An 18,981-nucleotide genomic window follows, 5' to 3' on the forward strand; every position below is an offset into this window, starting at 1 on the left:
GAAATATTAAAAGGGAAAGTTTACAGAGAAAAAACAGGATCTTTTATACTACAAACATCATCATCATCATCATTTTTAAATGATCATTATCACTCCACTATTTATGATGAAGGTCACAATAGCAACACATTGAGCTGGACTGACCAGGCCACCCTATCCTTAACAAGATCTTCTAGCTTTTCCTGAGGAACACAAAATGCTCCTAGACCAGCTAAGAGATATAACTCTTCTAGCATATCTTCTTTCAGTGGACCAGCCATTCCTTGAATGTCTTTAGTGGGAGGTGTCAGGGGGACATTTGTCCAAACCACATGAAGAGGCTCCTCTCAATTCAGATAGGCACTTGCAAAGAAACCTTCCTCTAAATTTTAGTATATCGACCATGGGATACATCCATGTGTGAACTTGAACCCACTTTAACCCAATATTGCTGAGCTCCTCATCCTATCAAGGAAAGAGAACAAACTAATCCTATACAAGAAACTATTTTCAACTGCTTGTATTCATACTCTCATTCTATCATTCTATACCCAGAAGTTGTGACCACAGGTTAGAATGGAGATGTAGACTGACTTGTAGAAAGAAACCTTCATCTGAGAATATAGTATCACCATGATCTGCTACAGCATCTGCAAAAATGCCACCGTTGCACTAATTCTTTGGTCAGTGTCACAAGCACTTAACATGCTAAAACAAAGCCCTTTACCTGAAGGGAACACAATATACTTTTCCAAAAGAATATGTGACCTTACATTTGGAGGTGCTGACTCTCATCCCAACTAAATCACAGTCAGTTGCAAACCATTCCAGTACGCAGCAGAGGTCGTAGTCTGTTGATGCCAAGAAGACAGCATTAACTGCAGACATTGAAAACATTACTTTGGTTTTCAAATGAGATACTTTTCCATATTGGGGTGATTTGACATGCTTTCTGTGAAATCATAAATAGGACAGGAGACAACAGGCAACTTTAGCACGGTCCATTGTTCACAATTAACAAACTCAACTTAATGCCAAGTGTGGAAACACAACTTTTTTTTACCACAAATACAGGTTCATAGCAGTGGTCCAGGAACACCATACAATAAAAGTACCTCAAACATACACACTACACACAGACAGCAACCATGCTGGGATTTGTATTCATGAGGCAACAGAGCTAACAATTGCACCTCTTTGCTGTCCTTTAACGTTTTACAGTAATCACTCATTTGTTTTATGCCAATGTACTGTAATTCGAAACTTAACTGAATCATGTTTTAGCTTACCTCGGTTTTTAACCATGCACTGGGGAGCTCACTAAATCTACAATGCTTGATGTACAAAGATCCTGAGTTCAGAGAAGAAGGCTACTAACCTCAGTATTCTCCAGATGCAGATTAAATAAGTTATATCAGGTTGGGGATGGGCAATTTGGCTGCAGGTTTTCATTCTAACCATTTTCTTATTTCCTTTGTCTTAATTTTAATCGACTTGCTATTTAAGACACAGACCCCTTGTATTTTTGTTATTTAATTAGCAGCCAAACGTAACGAGATACAAGATGAGCCAACACATGACCAGCCTTCCTGTATCTATCATACAATATCTGAAAATAAAAAAAGGTGAAGGTCTCAGTAATGTTGATCTGCTCTGGTCCTCAAAACAGAGTTTTGACAGTGTTCTTAGAAAAAAGAAAATCAATAGTTTTGGAAATGTTTACTGGGGCAGAATAACAGCACCAATGAGTAATGGACATACTGTAAATAATGGGTTTAATTAACAATGAGAACTGGTTTCTAATTAAGATACTAGTTGGAGTGAAATTGGTTGGTGTTTGAGGTCTTGACTTAGCTGTTGGCTCATGTCACATCTCATTTTTGTTTGCCTACCATTTAAAGGAAAAAGAAGCAATTCAGAGGGCTGAGTCTTAAAAACAAAGTCATTAAAATGAAGGGAATGTCAATTCTACCAGAAGAAATTGGTCATGGATTAAAAAATGGTCAGGAATTAAAGCCTGCAACCACAGTAGCCCTCCAGGATCTGAGTTGGACAACCCTGAGGTACAGAGTCATGGGAGCCAAAGACTATTCTTTCGCCAAGTCCAGCCACTGTGCCATCTCACCACCGAGTACGTCGATGGCCTGATGCACACACTCACATTCATGTCTCCAGGCCACGGTTTAGGGCTGAGAGGAATATCCACACAAACATGGGCAGATCATACAAGCTCTACACATTTGAACCCATCCCCCAGGAGCTATGAGTCAGCACTGCTTGTTACAGGATCACTAAATTTACACTAGAGCTCAGGTAATTACAGACCACTGAGATTTCGTTCAGGATATTATCCATCTTCAGTCTGAAAGATTCCACTATTAATTTTAATATTTAATTTAATGTGATTTTCTGCATTTGAATGCACCTGTGGAAAGGAAACAAGAACAGTGCCATTTTTGGCACTCTGAAGACCATGATATCATGTGACCTTTATTTCAAGCGCTTTATACACTCTTTAAGGGAAATGAACGGTAACCACAAACCTAACCAAAAACAAAACAAGCGCTGACACCATTTCAAGAGCAGGAGGCGGGGAGGCAATACACAACCTTGATCCTGGCAAATAAGATTACTGGCACGTCCTGGTTACATGGAGCATGGGACAACCCACCCTGTGAAGTGGTGGTCCAAATGAAATCAGAGTTCTAGTGGACTACAGTTCATGCTACAGCTCTTTCAAGCTCACCTGTCTTTGTCAGCAGACTTCCTGTGTAGAATTTCCTGCCACTTGGACGCTGTTCTTTCAAGACGTTTGTTATTTCAGCTGTCTCCATTTTAAGCAACTCTGATTGCATCCAAAGCAGGTAATTTCTTTTAAGCATTAAAAAAAAAGATAAAATGCATGCTAGAAACGGTTTATTGAGAAGATGGTCTTTTTGAAAGGTGACATCATGATTGGTTTTGTTCAAGTTTGCATTCTTTGAAGTCTGCAAGTGTAGATGATGTTATAAGATAAACATTAGTAGAAGATGTTGTCATAAGCCAGTCTGACCGGCCATTTTCCTGTGCTGATTTAGATTTCTCTACAGATACAGTCCTCTGCTAGAGTCAAGAAGTAAATATTCATGTACAGTACTTCAGATCACATCATACCAGCGGGGGTCCAATGAGGTGGTACCCTTTGTCATTTGAGGTGATTTGTCTTGCTTGTCTGCAAGCTTCATAGCCTTATCCTCTTGGTGACCATATGGGACTGTCATGAATTTAAGCTGTGCATTCTGGTGTTTAGAAATATTAGAAGAAAATGCCAGAATAGTTTACATATCCCAAATGTACAGTACATCATGACCTCTTAAAGATAAACCTGTTTTTTCTCTGAATTCCCAACATCATTGCAGATCACGTAAGCGGACGTTCCTTAAATGCAGTACTTCTAGGTGCTATCCTGCATTCCACAGCATTCCACCACATCATGGAGTGACATTTAAAGAATCTGCAACAAACCATTTTTGTCACCGATACATCAATTATTCAAACATAAACAGACATCTAGAGAAGATACAGGATGTCTTGGCTGTGAGTCTTCTAGAAAGGGGAGGAGGGAGAAATTAAAGATATAAAGGATGGAGTAGAGGAAGCATAGTTAACAAGAAGCCAGGAAAAAGTTACAAAATAAGGCTCTAATGAATTTAAAAAAAGAGTGTGGTGTAAAGATAAGAAGGTCATGGAGAATGAGGGAAGTATGTGAATTCAGTATGAATTCACAGCTGAAACACCACTGTTTTTCTTTCATCAGGTTTTAGGACCCTTCGGATAGGAAATATTGTGGTGGTGGTAAGATGGGGTGACATATTAAGATCGGGTCAGGTTGGGGAGCATGCACTGGTATAGCATGTTGTTGTGCCCACTGGACAACAAAATGGCTCGGGATCCCAGTTTGCAGCCCCCATGCTCCAAAAATGACCATAAGCTAATTTTATGTTTATTCATTGTAATAAATCCTTAAAATAAAAAAAATTCAGTCTTAATTTATTACAATGAATAAACATAAAATTAGCTTAAAGTGATATTGTACATCTGTGAAACCATGTCATAACCCCTGGATCGGGCTACAGTGATATGTGAAGTTGCCTAAGGTGCTTCTCTATTTTGGGGTCGCATAAAATTTTTGTAGCTTCACTTCTTTGGCCCAAGCTATAAGTAGTTTAAAATTACATGACTATTTTTGGCAGTATGAGTTTGAGAGAGGATTCTCTCCTTGATTAGAGCTATTAAAGTATGCATCCGATTCTGTCATCTTTGTCTATAGCTACACTGAAGTAGGAAATGTAAATTGCTGTTTTATATACAGCCTTCAATATGGAATGCCAACACTGTCCAACTACCAAATTCACATTACAAGAGCTGACATATTGTATATGAAAAAATACCAAGAAGTGTCCATAAGGTAAACTATGAAATGTTTACATGAACTAGATACTGGGGTGGCATTTTCCCACACTTTCCTCTTTCATCAGCTCCCTTTAACTTCTCTAAGGGGTTGCCAAGGTGTCCGCTTTACTATTTCTAAAGGCTCCTTCTGTGTTAGTACTGTATCTAAAAAGACTCCCTGTGCACTTGTAATTGAGGGAGCCTTTCTCTCTCTTTCTAGTTGTCTTATTTTGGATTCTAACTCTTTTTCCTTTTATCTTTTTATGTTTTTCATACCGGCCATGAATTTTTGGTCTTTTTGTCTATACTAAACCACATCTATTCTTTGATTCTTGTATGTCACCTGAATGGTAAATTACGTTTTGCATCCTCCAGCTGCTCATTTTACTTCCTATGTCAAGTTTTGAATCATCAGCTGTTAAGAGTGAACTGGGGCTCTGCCGATAGCTCTCCCTTTATGCCTACGTTTGGCTCCTGGCTCCTCCCACTAGGTATGTTGCTTAGAAACCTTAATTATGCAGCAATCATGTGGTGAAGAGCCAGATAAGACAACTGGAGGGAGCTCAGATGTTGCTCTGTAAAAGCCCATGTTGAGCTCCCCCTTCTTTAGCAGGTATTGCCTTGTTCTGCTACATTTTAGTGTTTTTGATCTTTGGTTTCATTTTTTTAGTTTTGCCTAGTGTATTAGGAATCTGCTTGGATTTCTTGCTTTTTAGCTTTTCTGTATGTTTTTGGTGGATGGCAAGGTGGGGTAGCTGGTAGTGCTGTCACCTTACAAATCTAAGGTTCTGGCTTGAAATCCTGTGCCTGTTATGATTATGGTTTGCAATCTGTTTCTTTCATTATGGTTGCACCATTTATATGCACATTTTCTTTCACCAATTTTTGAATTTTCTCGTAAGGCATCTAAATTTGTGGTTTATTATTGCCCTGTGCTAATTGTAACAGTGTTTATGTTGTTTAATGTTATATTATTTTGCATTTATTTGATGCAGTCTAGATGTCATGTGACTTGCCTGCATATAAATTTAGCACTCTTGAACCTACAAGTTATCACTTGATGGATAAATAAAAGTCCTCACTTCAGTTCTCAGTAGCTCAACTTTCAAAAGCACGTAGAATATGCTGTGTCAAAATGAAAGAAAGATTTTACATAGAGGACCAGAAAACAGGATGTAACCTAAGACTCTCAAAAATTATAATCAGGAAATCAAAAAGCTCTTTCAAAAGTACCTAAACACTAGGCAAAAATCATAATCAAAAGCACTAGACAAAAAGTCATTACCAAAAAGAGTCTAGAAAAGCAAATTAAATAAGTCAAATCTTTTGGGAATAATTCTGCAAACTTGGATAGAAAATGGCCACCAAGATAATATTTATAATCTTTTTTTTTTGTAAAATTACATCATGGTTAGGGCGGCATGGTGGTGCAGTGGTAGTGCTGCTGCCTCGCAGTAAGGAGACCTGGATTCGCTTCCCGGGTCCTCCCTGCGTGGAGTTTGCATAATATGGTTTCCTCTGGTTTCCTCCCACATTCCAAAGACATGCTGGTTAGGTGCATTGTCGATCCTAAATAGTCCCTCGTGTGTGCTTGGTGTGTGTGCGTGTGCCCTGCCCGGGGATTTGTTCCTGCCTTATGCCCTGTGTTGGCTGGGATTGGCTCCAGCAGACCCCCGTGACCCTGTGTTCGGATTCAGCGGGTTGGAAAATGGATGGATGGAAATAATAAAATAACTACTGAACAAATGTCCTAGAGTAACAAAACCTCCAAAATGATCATCAAGAAGGCAAGATATCCATTAATAAGATAAGGAATAATTAAAGAACAAAATGAATTCACAACATAGAGAGGTTCCTTTTGGTATACTGACTTTGGCTTCTTTTTCCTGACTATTCTTTTGCTCCCCTTTATTGCAGTGCTCAGTTGTTTTCTGTTTTTCCAGAGCTGACTCTTGCCTGTTTGACTAACTGTTTGACTGACACATGGCTACGCTCATCTCCCAGTCTCACTTGATAACTTTAGTGCACCTTAATGTGCATGCAACAGTGCCCAGTTTAAGTGCATCTGGAATTTTCATGTTTGCTGTGTGTCTGTAGGGGTTTTCGATTGGGTCCTCTGGTTTTCTCCCACATCCCAAAAGACATGCTGGTAAGGTTGATGGGTGATGTTGAACTAGCCCTGTGTGTGTGTGTGCGTGTGTGTGTGTGTGTGTGTGTGTGTGTGTGTGTGTGTGTGCGTGTGTGTGTGTGTGTGTGTGCTTGATTGAGCCTTGCAGTGGCTGGCACCCTGTCCAGAGCAGTTGCCCCCCTTGCCCACCCAGTGTCCAGTACTGCTGGGACAGACTCCAACTTCCTGCCACCCTGAAATGAATTAAATGGGTGTGACAATATCATGTTATATTTGTCTTTGGATTCTGTTTTTGATTTTAGATTTCTTTACTTTATTCCTTTTCTGTGTTTGAATTTCTAACTGTTTTTACAAACACTCATATCTCTGGAAAGGCATTAGAACTTTGTATCTAATTGAAACTGTTGGCCCGACTGAACAGAAAAAGTACAGGGTGGTCCAGATCTAATTATGCAACTGTTCGACTGATAACCGTCTCCCCACCATTTTGGAATGCAGGGCAGGTGCTTCCATCTATCAGCAACAAAAATAATTTTAAGTGAAATCTCTATGTGCAGGGCAGGTGATGTGAATTCTCTATGTAATAAACGTAATAACTTATAGCGTAATGAAAATGGCATAATTAGATCTGGACCACCCTATACATACAAAAGTGTAAAGAGCCAATGTGCCTACAGTGACCCAACATCTGCTGTTCTTCCAACCAACAAACTGTCACTTATTCTGTAACTACACATGGTAACTACATGTCCCTTCTCCCTGGAGTCATTTCCTGAGACACCTTAAAATGCATGTGGCTATTAGGCAACATTTTTATTTAAAAAAAAATGAAGGACAGCAGAACAGAGCAGCCCCAGCTTCAAAACTGAAACCATAAGATGGCAATCAGGCTTCTTGACCCTGGTAAATTGTCACAGGCAAATACTGTATGTCCTGCAAGATGAAGGAAGGCACCTTCCCAGCATGGATCTCCATTTCCCAGCTTGTTAGAAAATGTGGTTAAGACAGCTGAAGATTCTGGTGAAGCCCTTCTGCCGCCTCATCCTCACAAGTGGAAAGATGCCAGAAAGTCAAAGCACGAAGCCAAACACCACAGTAAGGGAAAAAATTATTATTGTAGAAGTATGTATATTTACAGTTTAGACAAAAGGTCTGAGGAAGTGACAAAAGGGAAACGAGGCTTTAGTATGCTTTGTGTGGAAAAAACAAGCAAGTGTCTGAATCACAGGGTTTATGGCAAGCAGGACTTTTCACTTCTTTATTCTGTTTAGCATGGTGACATGGTGGAACCGTGGTGTGTGCTGCTACCTCACAACTCTAGAGCCCTGGGTTTGAATTCTGGCCTGATATTCATATGGTGTGTATGAAGTTCTGCGTTCTCCCTGTGTCTGTGTTGGCTGGTTTTTCCAAATACTTATGTTAGGTTATTTGGTATTTATGATTATATTCAGCACATGTGAAGTGTGAGTGTATGAGAGCAGCCTGTGATGGACAGGCCAAGATGCACGGTGTTAGTCCTTGCCTTACACCCAGTTCTGCCAGAATACACACATTTACCTATGAGAATAATGCAAGTTTAGATACTTTATATAAAGTGAAAGAGATAGATAGATAGATAGATAGATAGATAGATAGATAGATAGATAGATAGATAGATAGATAGATAGATAGATAGATAGATAGATAGATAGATAGATAGATAGATAGATAGATAGATAGATAGATAGATAGATAGATAGATAGATAGATAGATAGATAGATACTTTATTAATCCCAAAGGGAAATTCACATACTCCAGCAGCAGCATACTGATAAAGAAAATATTAAATTAAAGAGTGATAACGATACAGGTATACAGACAGTCAATAACTTTGAATAATGTTAACGTTTACAGACCCCGGGTCGAATTGAAGAGTCGCATAGTGTTGGGGAGGAACGATCTCCTCAGTCTGTCACTGAAGCTGCTCCTTTGTCTGGAGATGATACTGTTTAGTGGATGCAGTGGATTCTCCATGATTGACAGGAGCCTGCTCAGTGCCCATCGCTCTGCCACGGATGTCAAACTGTCCAGCTCTGTGCCTACAATACAGCCTGCCTTCCTCACCAGTTTGTTCAGGCGTGAGGCGTCTCTCTTCTTAATGCTGACTCCCCAGCACACCACCATGTAGAAGAGGGTGCTCGCCACAACCGTCTAATAGAACATCTGCAGCATCTTATTGCAGATGTTGAAGGATGCCAGTCTTCTAAGGAAGTATAGTAGGCTCTGTCCTTTCTTACACAGAGCATCAATATTGGCAGTCCAGTCCAATTTATCGTCCAGCTGCACTCCCAGGTATTTATAGGTCTTCATCCTCTGCACACACTCACCTCTGATGATCACGGGCTCCATGAGGGGCCTGGGCCTCCTAAATTCCACCACCAGCTCCTTGGATTTGCTGGTGTTCAAGTGTAAGTGGCTTGAGTCACACCATTTAACAAAGTCCTTGATTAGGTTCCTAAAATGAGAACTAACAGCACCACAAGAACAAATTAAGGGTGCATGAATTAGGTGTAAATAGAAATAATCATTATTCATTCATCCATCTACGCATGCACAGCTGAACCCACTTAATCCAATTTTAGAATTTCAGAGATTGTATGAACGTACCCTTAGGTGACCTGGCATCTAGTGCCTTGCCACCAGTGCTGCCAGGACAGACTGAGACTCAACACAACATTACGCTGCACATAGCAGGTAATAAAAACAAATGGCTAAATGGATAGATGAATGGTTGGTACAATTAAAGAGTTGATACAATGTTATTTAATAACAGCAAAACATTTCATTTTAAATGATTGAAAAAAGCTGACACACGCATCCTTTATGATTTTTAAAAGGTATAACTCTATTATTCACATTCTCCTTTAAACAGCTTTTCCAGATTCCTTGTCTTCTTCTTTTGTGTAGTCATGGCCAAGGACATAATGGTACAATGGATTCTATAATTGTCTAACTTAGGAGTGGGCAGACACCTTGATCTCTGGTGTTGCTCAATTATACCTTTTCGAATCTGTTCACATGTAGTTTCTCTCTCCTTTATGTTTCAAAGCACAATCTCCTGAAGGCTCTCTCCTTCATTCTGTTCTCTTTCTGAAATTAGTGAAGAATATTTAGTACAGCCTTGGTGTTACAATCCCTCCTAACCCATTAATAGCTGTGTTTGGTGTTCTTCCAGATGGATTTGAAATGGATAAGGACAAGCAAACTGTGATTGCATTCACTACACATTTGGCATGCAGACTGATTTTGTTACATTGGAAGAATCCTAACTCTCCTCTAATAAGTCAGTGGGAAACCAATGTTTTATATTATTTGAAATTGGAAAAAATCAAATTCTCAGTTAGAGGATCTGTACAGATTTTTTTCAAAACCTGGCAAGATCTAATCAATAATATTTTAGAAAAAGAAGAAATAATTATTTCTGCATTTCTTTTCCTTCTCCATTTATCTTTTTTTTGCCCTATTAAACTCAATAATTTAGGCATGTTTACAAGCCTTATGTTTTACTCTTTTGGCCATGCTCTCCTTCTCAGGGGTAGGGTTTGATTTGTTTTCAATCCTATTTTTTGGAAAAATTGATCTACATGTACCGAATGATTACAATAAAATTAATAAAAAGGAAATTGAAAAAAAAAAAAAAAATTTTGTACAGTGAACAGTGATTTAAATGAATTAATAAAACAAACCTTAACATAAAACAATATGCCAAAAAGGCACAGATAGCACATGTCCACAGTGGCACAGTGGGTGCAAACAGGCAGAGTCTATTTCAACCTTAAATGCAATGCTTGATCCAACAGTCTATGCTATGGCATGCTCTCTCATAATGAACCACTTCATGGTCATCGATCAATATGACAGCATGTGTTTGGGATTGTGAGCAGTCACTCAGAAATGGAGTGCAATAGCTGCGGAGAACGCTATCCGCTGTGCCACCAAGCTGCCCGTGAGCATAAGTTACAGGCTGAAAGTACACTGTTGTAATATGAAAATGTTAACATTAGACAGGAAGATGCATGGGTTTGGTCTAGATTTAACTTACTAAGCTTCATGGACATGCTCTGTGTGATAAAACGTGCTGCCCGGGCACTGCAGAAAACAGAGACTCTTTGCAAGCAAATGTAGAAAGAATGGGGCCACTAGGGATTGCAGATCAAGTCATGTGAGGCATTTTCTAAGTGAAAGTTTATTGGATTACCAAATTTTATGACACAGAAGGTATTTTCTTTACAGCTAAATTTAAGGTTGGTGCTCTATCCATTGATTTTCTAAACCCACATGTTACAATATGAAGTCAATATGCACTGGTGAGGCCTCATTTGGTGTACTGTGTGCAGTTTTGGACTCCAGACTACAAAAAGGACAGAGCAGCACTAGAAAAAGTCCAGAGAAGAGCAACTAGGCTGATTACAGGGCTACAAGGGAATGAATTATCAAGAAACATTAAAAGAGCTGAGCCTTTTGAGTTTAAGCAAAAGACAATTAAGAGGTGACATGACTGAAATGTTTAAAATTATGAATGGAATTAGTACAGTTGATCGAGACTGTTATTTTAAAATGAATTCATCAAGAATGCACAGACTCAGTTGGAAACTTAAGGGTAAAATTCACTGAAAAATTAAGAAATTTTTCTTTACATAGAGAACCATATAGACGTTAAATAAGAAATCAAGTAGTGTGGTAGAAAGTTGGACTTTGGGGATTTTCGGAACTAAACTTGATGTTATTTTAGAAGAATTAAGTGGATAGGACTGGCGAGCTTTGTGGGGCTGAATGGCCTGATCTTGTCTATATTGTTCTAATGTTCTAATAGAGGCCAAAGCCTAATCTGCAGCATAGACACAAAACAGAAGACATCCACAGGGCAGGTCTATCACCAGGGAAACTCACTCATATTGGGTCAATCTAGCATGGCATTTTGTGCTGCATGTTGCATGTTGCTTCTTTCTCTTTGAGGGCATCTTTATCTAATGTGTCAGCTTCCATTACTCATTGACACTATTTTCAGAACTTCAGAGCTTTTTATTATAAAAAGGGGAGTGACTGCCCTCTGCTGGATCATCTTTGTTGAATTTGTCTTTTATAGCCACCTAGTCATCCATTTTCATAACCTGTTCAGTTTATTGCAGGATTGTGGGTGAGTTAAGTCCATTCCTTCAGCACTAAGGCATAGGTAAGAACTAACCGTAAACAAGGTGAGAGTCCTTTACCAGTCACACTCATACTCACATTCTCTTTGTGCCGGTTTAGAGCTGCCAATAAATCTACCCATTGGGATGTGGGAGGAAAACATCAGGCCAAGGAGAAAACCCACACAGCCACAGGAACAACATTCTTAATCTTATCCATGCAGGAGGTGATGGTAATTTGAATGCAGGTCTCTGAAGCTGTGAGACAGTAGTGTTAACCTCTGTAGCATACTGTTGGCTGAATTTTAAGCTCTTTTTTCAAATTATTTCCAATAAAATAGAGATTCTGTGATGGACTGGCACTCTATTCATACTTATGCCTGATACATTCCAGTACAAGCTCTATCCCCCCACAGCCTTGAATTGGATTAAAAGGATCTGAGAAGGTTAGATTATGTTAATTCCCAGATTGGATTGACTTCTGTCAGTTGTCCATTGTGACTACTAATTGTGCAGATCTCAGCTAAATGTTTCATAATACTGCTTTTGATTTGCGCAATGTGGGGGAACATGAAGGTTTGATCACTAGTGAATCAGCTCAATTATGTCTCTCCAACTGAATAAGAAAATGTTAAAAAACATCACATCGCAAAAAAGGCTTTTGTCTCTGAGAAAAGCACATCTGCATGGAAATTCATCTGGGAATTATGACTTCCAGATGAACCAACATGAGTCCCAAAGCAATAACTTGAAGGAAAGGTACAGAGAGAGATTGACCAGCTGGGAGGTCAAACCAGAATGAAGAATCATGAGATGACTGTCTTTGAGCCAACAGCTCTTACAAAGGAATTAAGATGAAAAGCCTGATTTAGTGAGACCCCACGTTGTTGGCTGAGATAACAGCAGTTGAGAGGGGAGAACTAACCTACAAGGTGGCTCACATATGTGAAGAATGAAAAATCATTTCCAAAGTAAAACAATGATTAATCAGGAATTTAAAAGTTAGTTAAAATATTTAATTTCCTGTGCAAGGGTTTTGGATTTAAGAGATAAATTTATGTACAAGAAAAGCAAAATGCTGCAGGGGTTAGAGCTGCCACCTCCGAGCTCACAAAACTTGGTCTGAACATTTTCATCATGTCTGTGCCAGTATTCTCAGATAGCCCAAAAACATGCAGCTATTCACTGCTGACTTGCCATTGACCCTGTAAGGGTGAGTGTACCCCATAATGGACTAGTACCCCATCCACCCCATGATGGTCAGGATGACTGGGACTCCTGTGTAGAGTCTGGGCATTTTACCTGTCCAAGCTTGTCAATGTCATTCACATTGGGCTGTGGGTAATGCTAAACTGGTCCATTGTATGTGAGTATAGGTGTGTTAGGTACACCCACATCACATAAGATCTGATACTGCCTCCTTTTACAAATCCCATGAAGCCGTTAAAGCCAGGTTTCTTTGTCAAACCATTAGATAAAAAGAAACCATATGTACACATAGAAATTGGTTTCTAAGCTACACAGCTGTGAATAACATTGACCAGTCTAAATTAGCTGACTGTGAGCAAATAAAAGGTATATGTTTATATGAATGTGTTCCTAGACCCCCGTCCTGGGTTGCATCTTGTCTTTGGCCAGACTCTGTCAACACAGGCTCCATTTCTCTGTGATGCTGTGATAGACAAGTGAAGCTCAAAAAATGAATGGGTGGATGGTTACTGCACTGGTGTAACTATAAAAGGGGATAAATGGCACTGTCGTCCTTGGCAGTACAATCTAAGTGGAAATAAAGCATGTGACATTTAGCCCAGCTAGAAACAATGGAGATCTTTACTTTATGCACAGACCCTCAATTTACATTATATTCAGGCTCCAGTGGTTGCAGGGACAGCAGGGTCTGCTAAGTGGGGCTCTTAGCTGTGTCCTTAGTCAAGGGTCAGACTAGCCACTTGCCCAGAAGTGTTTCTGAGGGCAATAGAAATAACCCCTAAAATGCCTGTGGGCTGGAGATTTAAAGACACTGCCTGCCATAAGGCCAGTGAGCGTGGAGTTGGGTGGTCTAGTGGTGGCAAGAGGTCAGCTGCTGGGAGGACGAAAAACTAGTGGCTGGTAGGAGTGTGTTGTTTGTCACAGTGGGTAAGTGTGTCAGGCATCCCATGTGAGTGTTAATGAGTTGCTGAAGGGCTGTCTGGTTATTTATTTTTCTTTATGTGTGCTATTCCTATCTCCTTTGTGTTTAACCTTTCTTGTGCATTTATTTTTTATAATAAAATCATCATTTCTTTTGAATATTTCTGATTATTTGGTTATTATTTTGGTTCAGGGATGTCTAAAGTGTAGTCTCTACTGAACACAAGTGAAAGGTAATTTGGGAAAGATTTTCTGCTGTCCGTGTTCCTTAATGCTTAATAATAATTATAATAAAAAAAATAATAATACATTGTATGTATTTAGCACCTTTCCCATGCTCAAGGTGCTTGTTTCATTGATAAGTGCCACAAAAAAATACAATTCAAAGTCTTTGCAGCACATTAGCCTGGGGGGGAAGCCTGGACACTGCCTTGGCCTTTGGCATCAGAAATATAAACAGATGGCAAGAGTGTCATGTTTTGTAGGGAAGTCTCACCTGAAATTTAAGTAGCTCAGAAATTGTCTGTTTTACAAATCTAGCAAAGCAGAGTTTCACTCTGAGTGAGACACTTCTACAAAACAATCCCTGTGTTAGTGTGTTCCCAAAAAACTGGGATACAGTGCTTTGCATTAGAATGGCTCCCATGCTGCAAACTGGGGTCCTAAGCAGAACCTTCTTCTTGGGTGTCCCAGACTTCCCAGCCTGCCTCACCCTGAATTCATTACATTAGTATTTCTTATATATAACAGCTTTAACGGGAAGAATAAATATATAAATAATAAGTAAACAGAGAAGCACGCATCCCAGACTTAACAATAACTAGTTAAATAGTCAAATAAAATGCCATTTTTAAATAATAAAAGTAATAAAATAATAAAATGCCTTTTTTAAATAATCAAAACTTGAAAATGAATGTTTAAAGGTTTCCTCAGTCTCGTTGTTGCATATCACAATAGCACTCATCTACATTTTCTGCAGGCAAAGCCCTCTATTAGTCATCATAACACAGCTTCAGAGCAACGTCTGAGTGGATGCTGATAAGAGCCAAGCTGCCCATACGTTGCGCCATGGGTGACCTCAAGTGTGTCATGATGAGCTTAAGTTTGGAAAAACTTTGCTCAGCAGATGCAACAGTAACTGGAAGGGTTGCTGCAGTCTGGAAGGTAATCCATAGATTTAGGCTTTAATTCTATTTAATGGCAGTGATATATAAAATTGATTTTTTTCCTGTAAAAATGAAGGCCTAATTAGTAATAATAATAATAATAATAATAATAATAATTAATAATAATAATGGTCCAGGGTGTTAATGTGACATGTGATACAACAGTAATGAAAAGAACAATTTTATTACTATCGCTACTACTACTGCTAATAATAATAATAATGATAACAATAATCATTATAATAAATACCAAAACACTACTTCTACTAATACTACTACTACTATTACTACTACTACTACTACTACTACTAATATAATAATAATAATAATAACAATAATAATAATACACTACTACTACTACTACTAATAATAATAATAATAATGATAATAATAACTAGGGGTCTTTGTCCCCTGCTCGCTTCGCTCGCCAACCTCCGTGTTTGGTTTTACAGATACACACTTTTAAGATTTGTTTTTTCTTTGAATTGTTGCTATTTCATTAGTTTCACTTTTATTTCAGAACTTCTTTAAAAACAATATTTGGAATATTTAGAGTCCCAATATGCTGAATCTTTTAAGTGAGGTCAGTGAGACATGTGTTAATGACTTTGTACCATAATTCAGGATAGTTTTCTCTGTTTCGAATTTCAGCACAGACAAACGATCCATATCATCAGCAGTTAATAATTTTTTTTTGCAAAGTAACCAATAAATGCATGTGAGATAAACCACGTTTTTGAAATTCTCTGACTTAAACTTCAAAGCCTTACAATACAGTATTTACATACTTCAGACATATCACCTGTGTCCATATATTCGATCTCTATTCGCCTTTTCGTTATTTCTCCTCCCCCCCCTTACCACATCAATCAATACCCCACTGTCAGTCTTCCGTGCTGTACTCTGCCCTCCCTCAATCGAACCTAACAGTCTCTCCAAAAAAAAAGGCTTCAACCTGCTTGGGACACTACAATACTTTCGAATTTTCCTACTTTCATATTCTTTAACTTTCTCCACATTTGTATTGCACCATCGTTTTTTTTGAGCCTTTCGAATTCCACTGCTTTCATAATCTCTAACCTGCTCTGCATGTGTATAGCGCCAACGTTTTTGAACGTCTTTATGAAGTTATACTTTGTCTTTTAATTCTGAGCCCAACTGGATGTGCTTTTTTTTCAGTTCCACTTGTTCTGGACTGATTATTACTTTCCTTATTTTCTGAATTTGCACCTAGATTATTCTTTTTCTTTTTTGCATTTTTTTCTCTCCAACACTTTTGAGGCTCTTTTCTCCACGCTGCTTTCTTCTTCGCTTAGTCGTCAAAGTTTCATTTATAACGTATTGTCCTTATACGCTTTATATGCACTGAGAGCACTGGATCTGTGTGTGCTCAAAGCCTTGACATGACTGAGTGTTTTGCTGCCTCTTGGTCTTATTTGATATTGGTTGTAAATAGGGTGTGTCTTGCAAGAATCTCATGTTCTACGTCCCCACAAGACGGTCCTGGGTCATTGTCTTGACACAAAGTCTCATGTTTAAGGTCCCCGCAAGACGCTCGGTGGCCAATCTCTTTCATCTCGCGGGTCTTTTAAGTGTCTTCCGTGATCTTCACGTGAAGATCACGTCTCGTCTTCCTAGTCATTCTCTCCCAGGATTTTTTCTATAATAGAGAGATAATAATAATAATAATAATAATACACTACTACTAGTACTACTACTACTATAATAATAATAATAATACACTACTACTAGTACTACTACTATTACTACTACTAATTATAATAATAAATAAAAATACTGTTACTAATAATGAACATTTTTTTAATAAACTTACTTAATACCGTAAATACAAAATGAATCTGAATATTTAGATTCAGTATTTAAAAAGTGAACATGTGTATGTATCACATACACTTATTAATTTATTTACATTTTTTGTCTTTCCAATGACAGCACGTAGTTATTAGGCATTAACTAAATCAATAATGTTAGTTGCCTATTAAATTAATCAACAGTAGTCATTAATCTGAACTAATTGCTCTTTTTTATTTGTTTCCACATTTCTACAATTCAGCCAATAACTAACTAGCAGGTATGAAAGCCTGTGTTGGTGAAACTTACAAACATCTCCTCATTGCAGCAACACTCACAGCACTTAATATGTAGACTAGCATTAGCAGCATTTAACAACATGTAGAGTAATAAATAGTCTACAAGGATTTGTCAGGGAGGTATAGTAACATGAGACAGTATCTGTTAAACACTCGATATCAAAACTATTACACATAATGGCATTGTTACTCCATTGTAAACCACTAGCTTTAATGTACTGGCAATTGATGTAACGTCAGTTAGCTTACTTTAAGTTGGACAAGTATAGATTTCTAAAAACACCTGCAAGTGCAGAACAAGTTGCTTCTTCATGCTTTCACTTTTTTTCCTTTTCTGTGCTCCTGATTGGTGTTGACTTGAAACCATCTCTCTGCTAGTTAATGTAAAATTATCACAACAATGTTAGCCTGATGATTAATGAAATAGCAATAACTCCAACAGAGTGTAGCTGCAGACCTTCATCTCTCCGCTCCGTTGAGGAGGTTGTTGCTTTACATGATACTTCAGTGATGTTATGCGATATGCCTGGATACACTGTTGTTATAAGATTTGGGTTGTGCGAAGTCTATCTGACTCAGATCCAGTAAACCATGTGACAAAAGCGTGCAATCCAATTGGCTGTCCAGCGGAGCTCCAGACTTGCAGAGCTGTGGAGGTCTATGGCTCAACTCTCCCTTTCTATCAGTCCTTTGATCGTAGGCTCCATACACAGTGTGTGATGTGTGTATACTGTAGATAGGACCAGCTCTGGGATCACACACTCATCCCACACAAAGGCTGCACAATTTAATACAATTGGTTCATAATATTGTTTTCATAGACTCATATAACCTTTGTCTGTCCGGGGTTGATTCTTATCTTGTGGAGAAGTTTGCCCAGAACAGGTTGTGGCTCCCTGTGATCCAAAAACTGGTTTAGGCAGGCCAGAAAATGCATGGATGTTTGCCTGACATGTATGTCAAAATTTGGATGAGCATTGATTATACAAGGATTAAAATAAAACCTTTTTTTTGGAAATTACAATTTACAGCAGTTTGGTAAAGTCAGAGAAAATCTGTTCAGTTGTTACCAAATTGACTCCTAGGGTTAGAACCGTTGAGGCCACAGTATTTCACATTTACTAGAGTGGTCCAAACGCTCAGGAAATAATTTCACCATCTCATTTGTTTCACTCTCCACTAGGCCCACAATGGATGAAGATTTTGAAAGTCTCCTGAATCAAGCTTTCCAATCTGACAGTAAGTGTTATTTGGTTTATATGTGGAACATCAAAAGTAAGACATGTAAAAAAGTGAAACTGATGATTCTGAGAAATCACATCTTGTAGGAAAAGAAATTACTTTCTTTAAATATATTTATTTCTTCAATGTGTTTCTCATACACATTAATATTTGCATTAACTAAGACTATTTAATTTCAGAATTACATTTCCATGTTGTTTGATGTTTAATTGGCTAAACAAGTAGTAAAGCTATAGTTCTAGTTTTAATAGTTAATTTCTATGCACACAATGTTTTACAATATTAATAGAGGTTTTTCCAATGAAATTCTGAAACAGACATCTCAGAAATAATCACTGCTCCCTCACGCTCAAGTGTCTTAAATTCAGATACCATCTTGGTAGTTGTCTGTAGTTGTACATTCTCCCCATATCTGCCTGGGTTTTCCTCCAGTTATTCTGATTTTTCCACCACATCCCCAAGAACATGCTGGTTAGGGTTAATTTGTGCTCTGTGTTTCTAGGGTTGATACTTCCTCTTTAGCCCTGAGTAGGATTAAAAGAGTTTGAAAATGTTATGTTAATCTAGAAATAAAATATTTTTTATTTGGATCGCACAAAGATAAAGAAGGTTGTTGTCCTTCCCA

General features: G+C 38.4%; 1 protein-coding gene across 3 annotated transcripts in view; it reads left to right on the forward strand.

Moving 5' to 3' along the window:
- The first annotated feature begins 2,510 nt into the window (after positions 1 to 2,510).
- LOC114660506 (golgin subfamily A member 6-like protein 22) overlaps positions 2,511 to 18,981 on the forward strand; it is a 128,286-nt gene continuing 111,815 nt past the window's right edge. For 2 of the 3 annotated variants that reach the window (XM_051933338.1, XM_051933339.1), the window contains exons 1-2: positions 2,511 to 2,843; positions 18,298 to 18,353. In XM_051933338.1, coding sequence (XP_051789298.1) covers positions 18,305 to 18,353 — 49 coding nt within the window. In that variant the 5' untranslated portion in view covers positions 2,511 to 2,843; positions 18,298 to 18,304. The remainder of the gene's footprint in view (positions 2,844 to 18,297; positions 18,354 to 18,981) is intronic. The other variant, XM_051933340.1, reaches the window with a different exon arrangement.

This window comes from Erpetoichthys calabaricus, chromosome 11 (genome assembly GCF_900747795.2).
Source record: "Erpetoichthys calabaricus chromosome 11, fErpCal1.3, whole genome shotgun sequence".
In the NCBI taxonomy this organism is placed as follows: domain Eukaryota; kingdom Metazoa; phylum Chordata; class Cladistia; order Polypteriformes; family Polypteridae; genus Erpetoichthys; species Erpetoichthys calabaricus.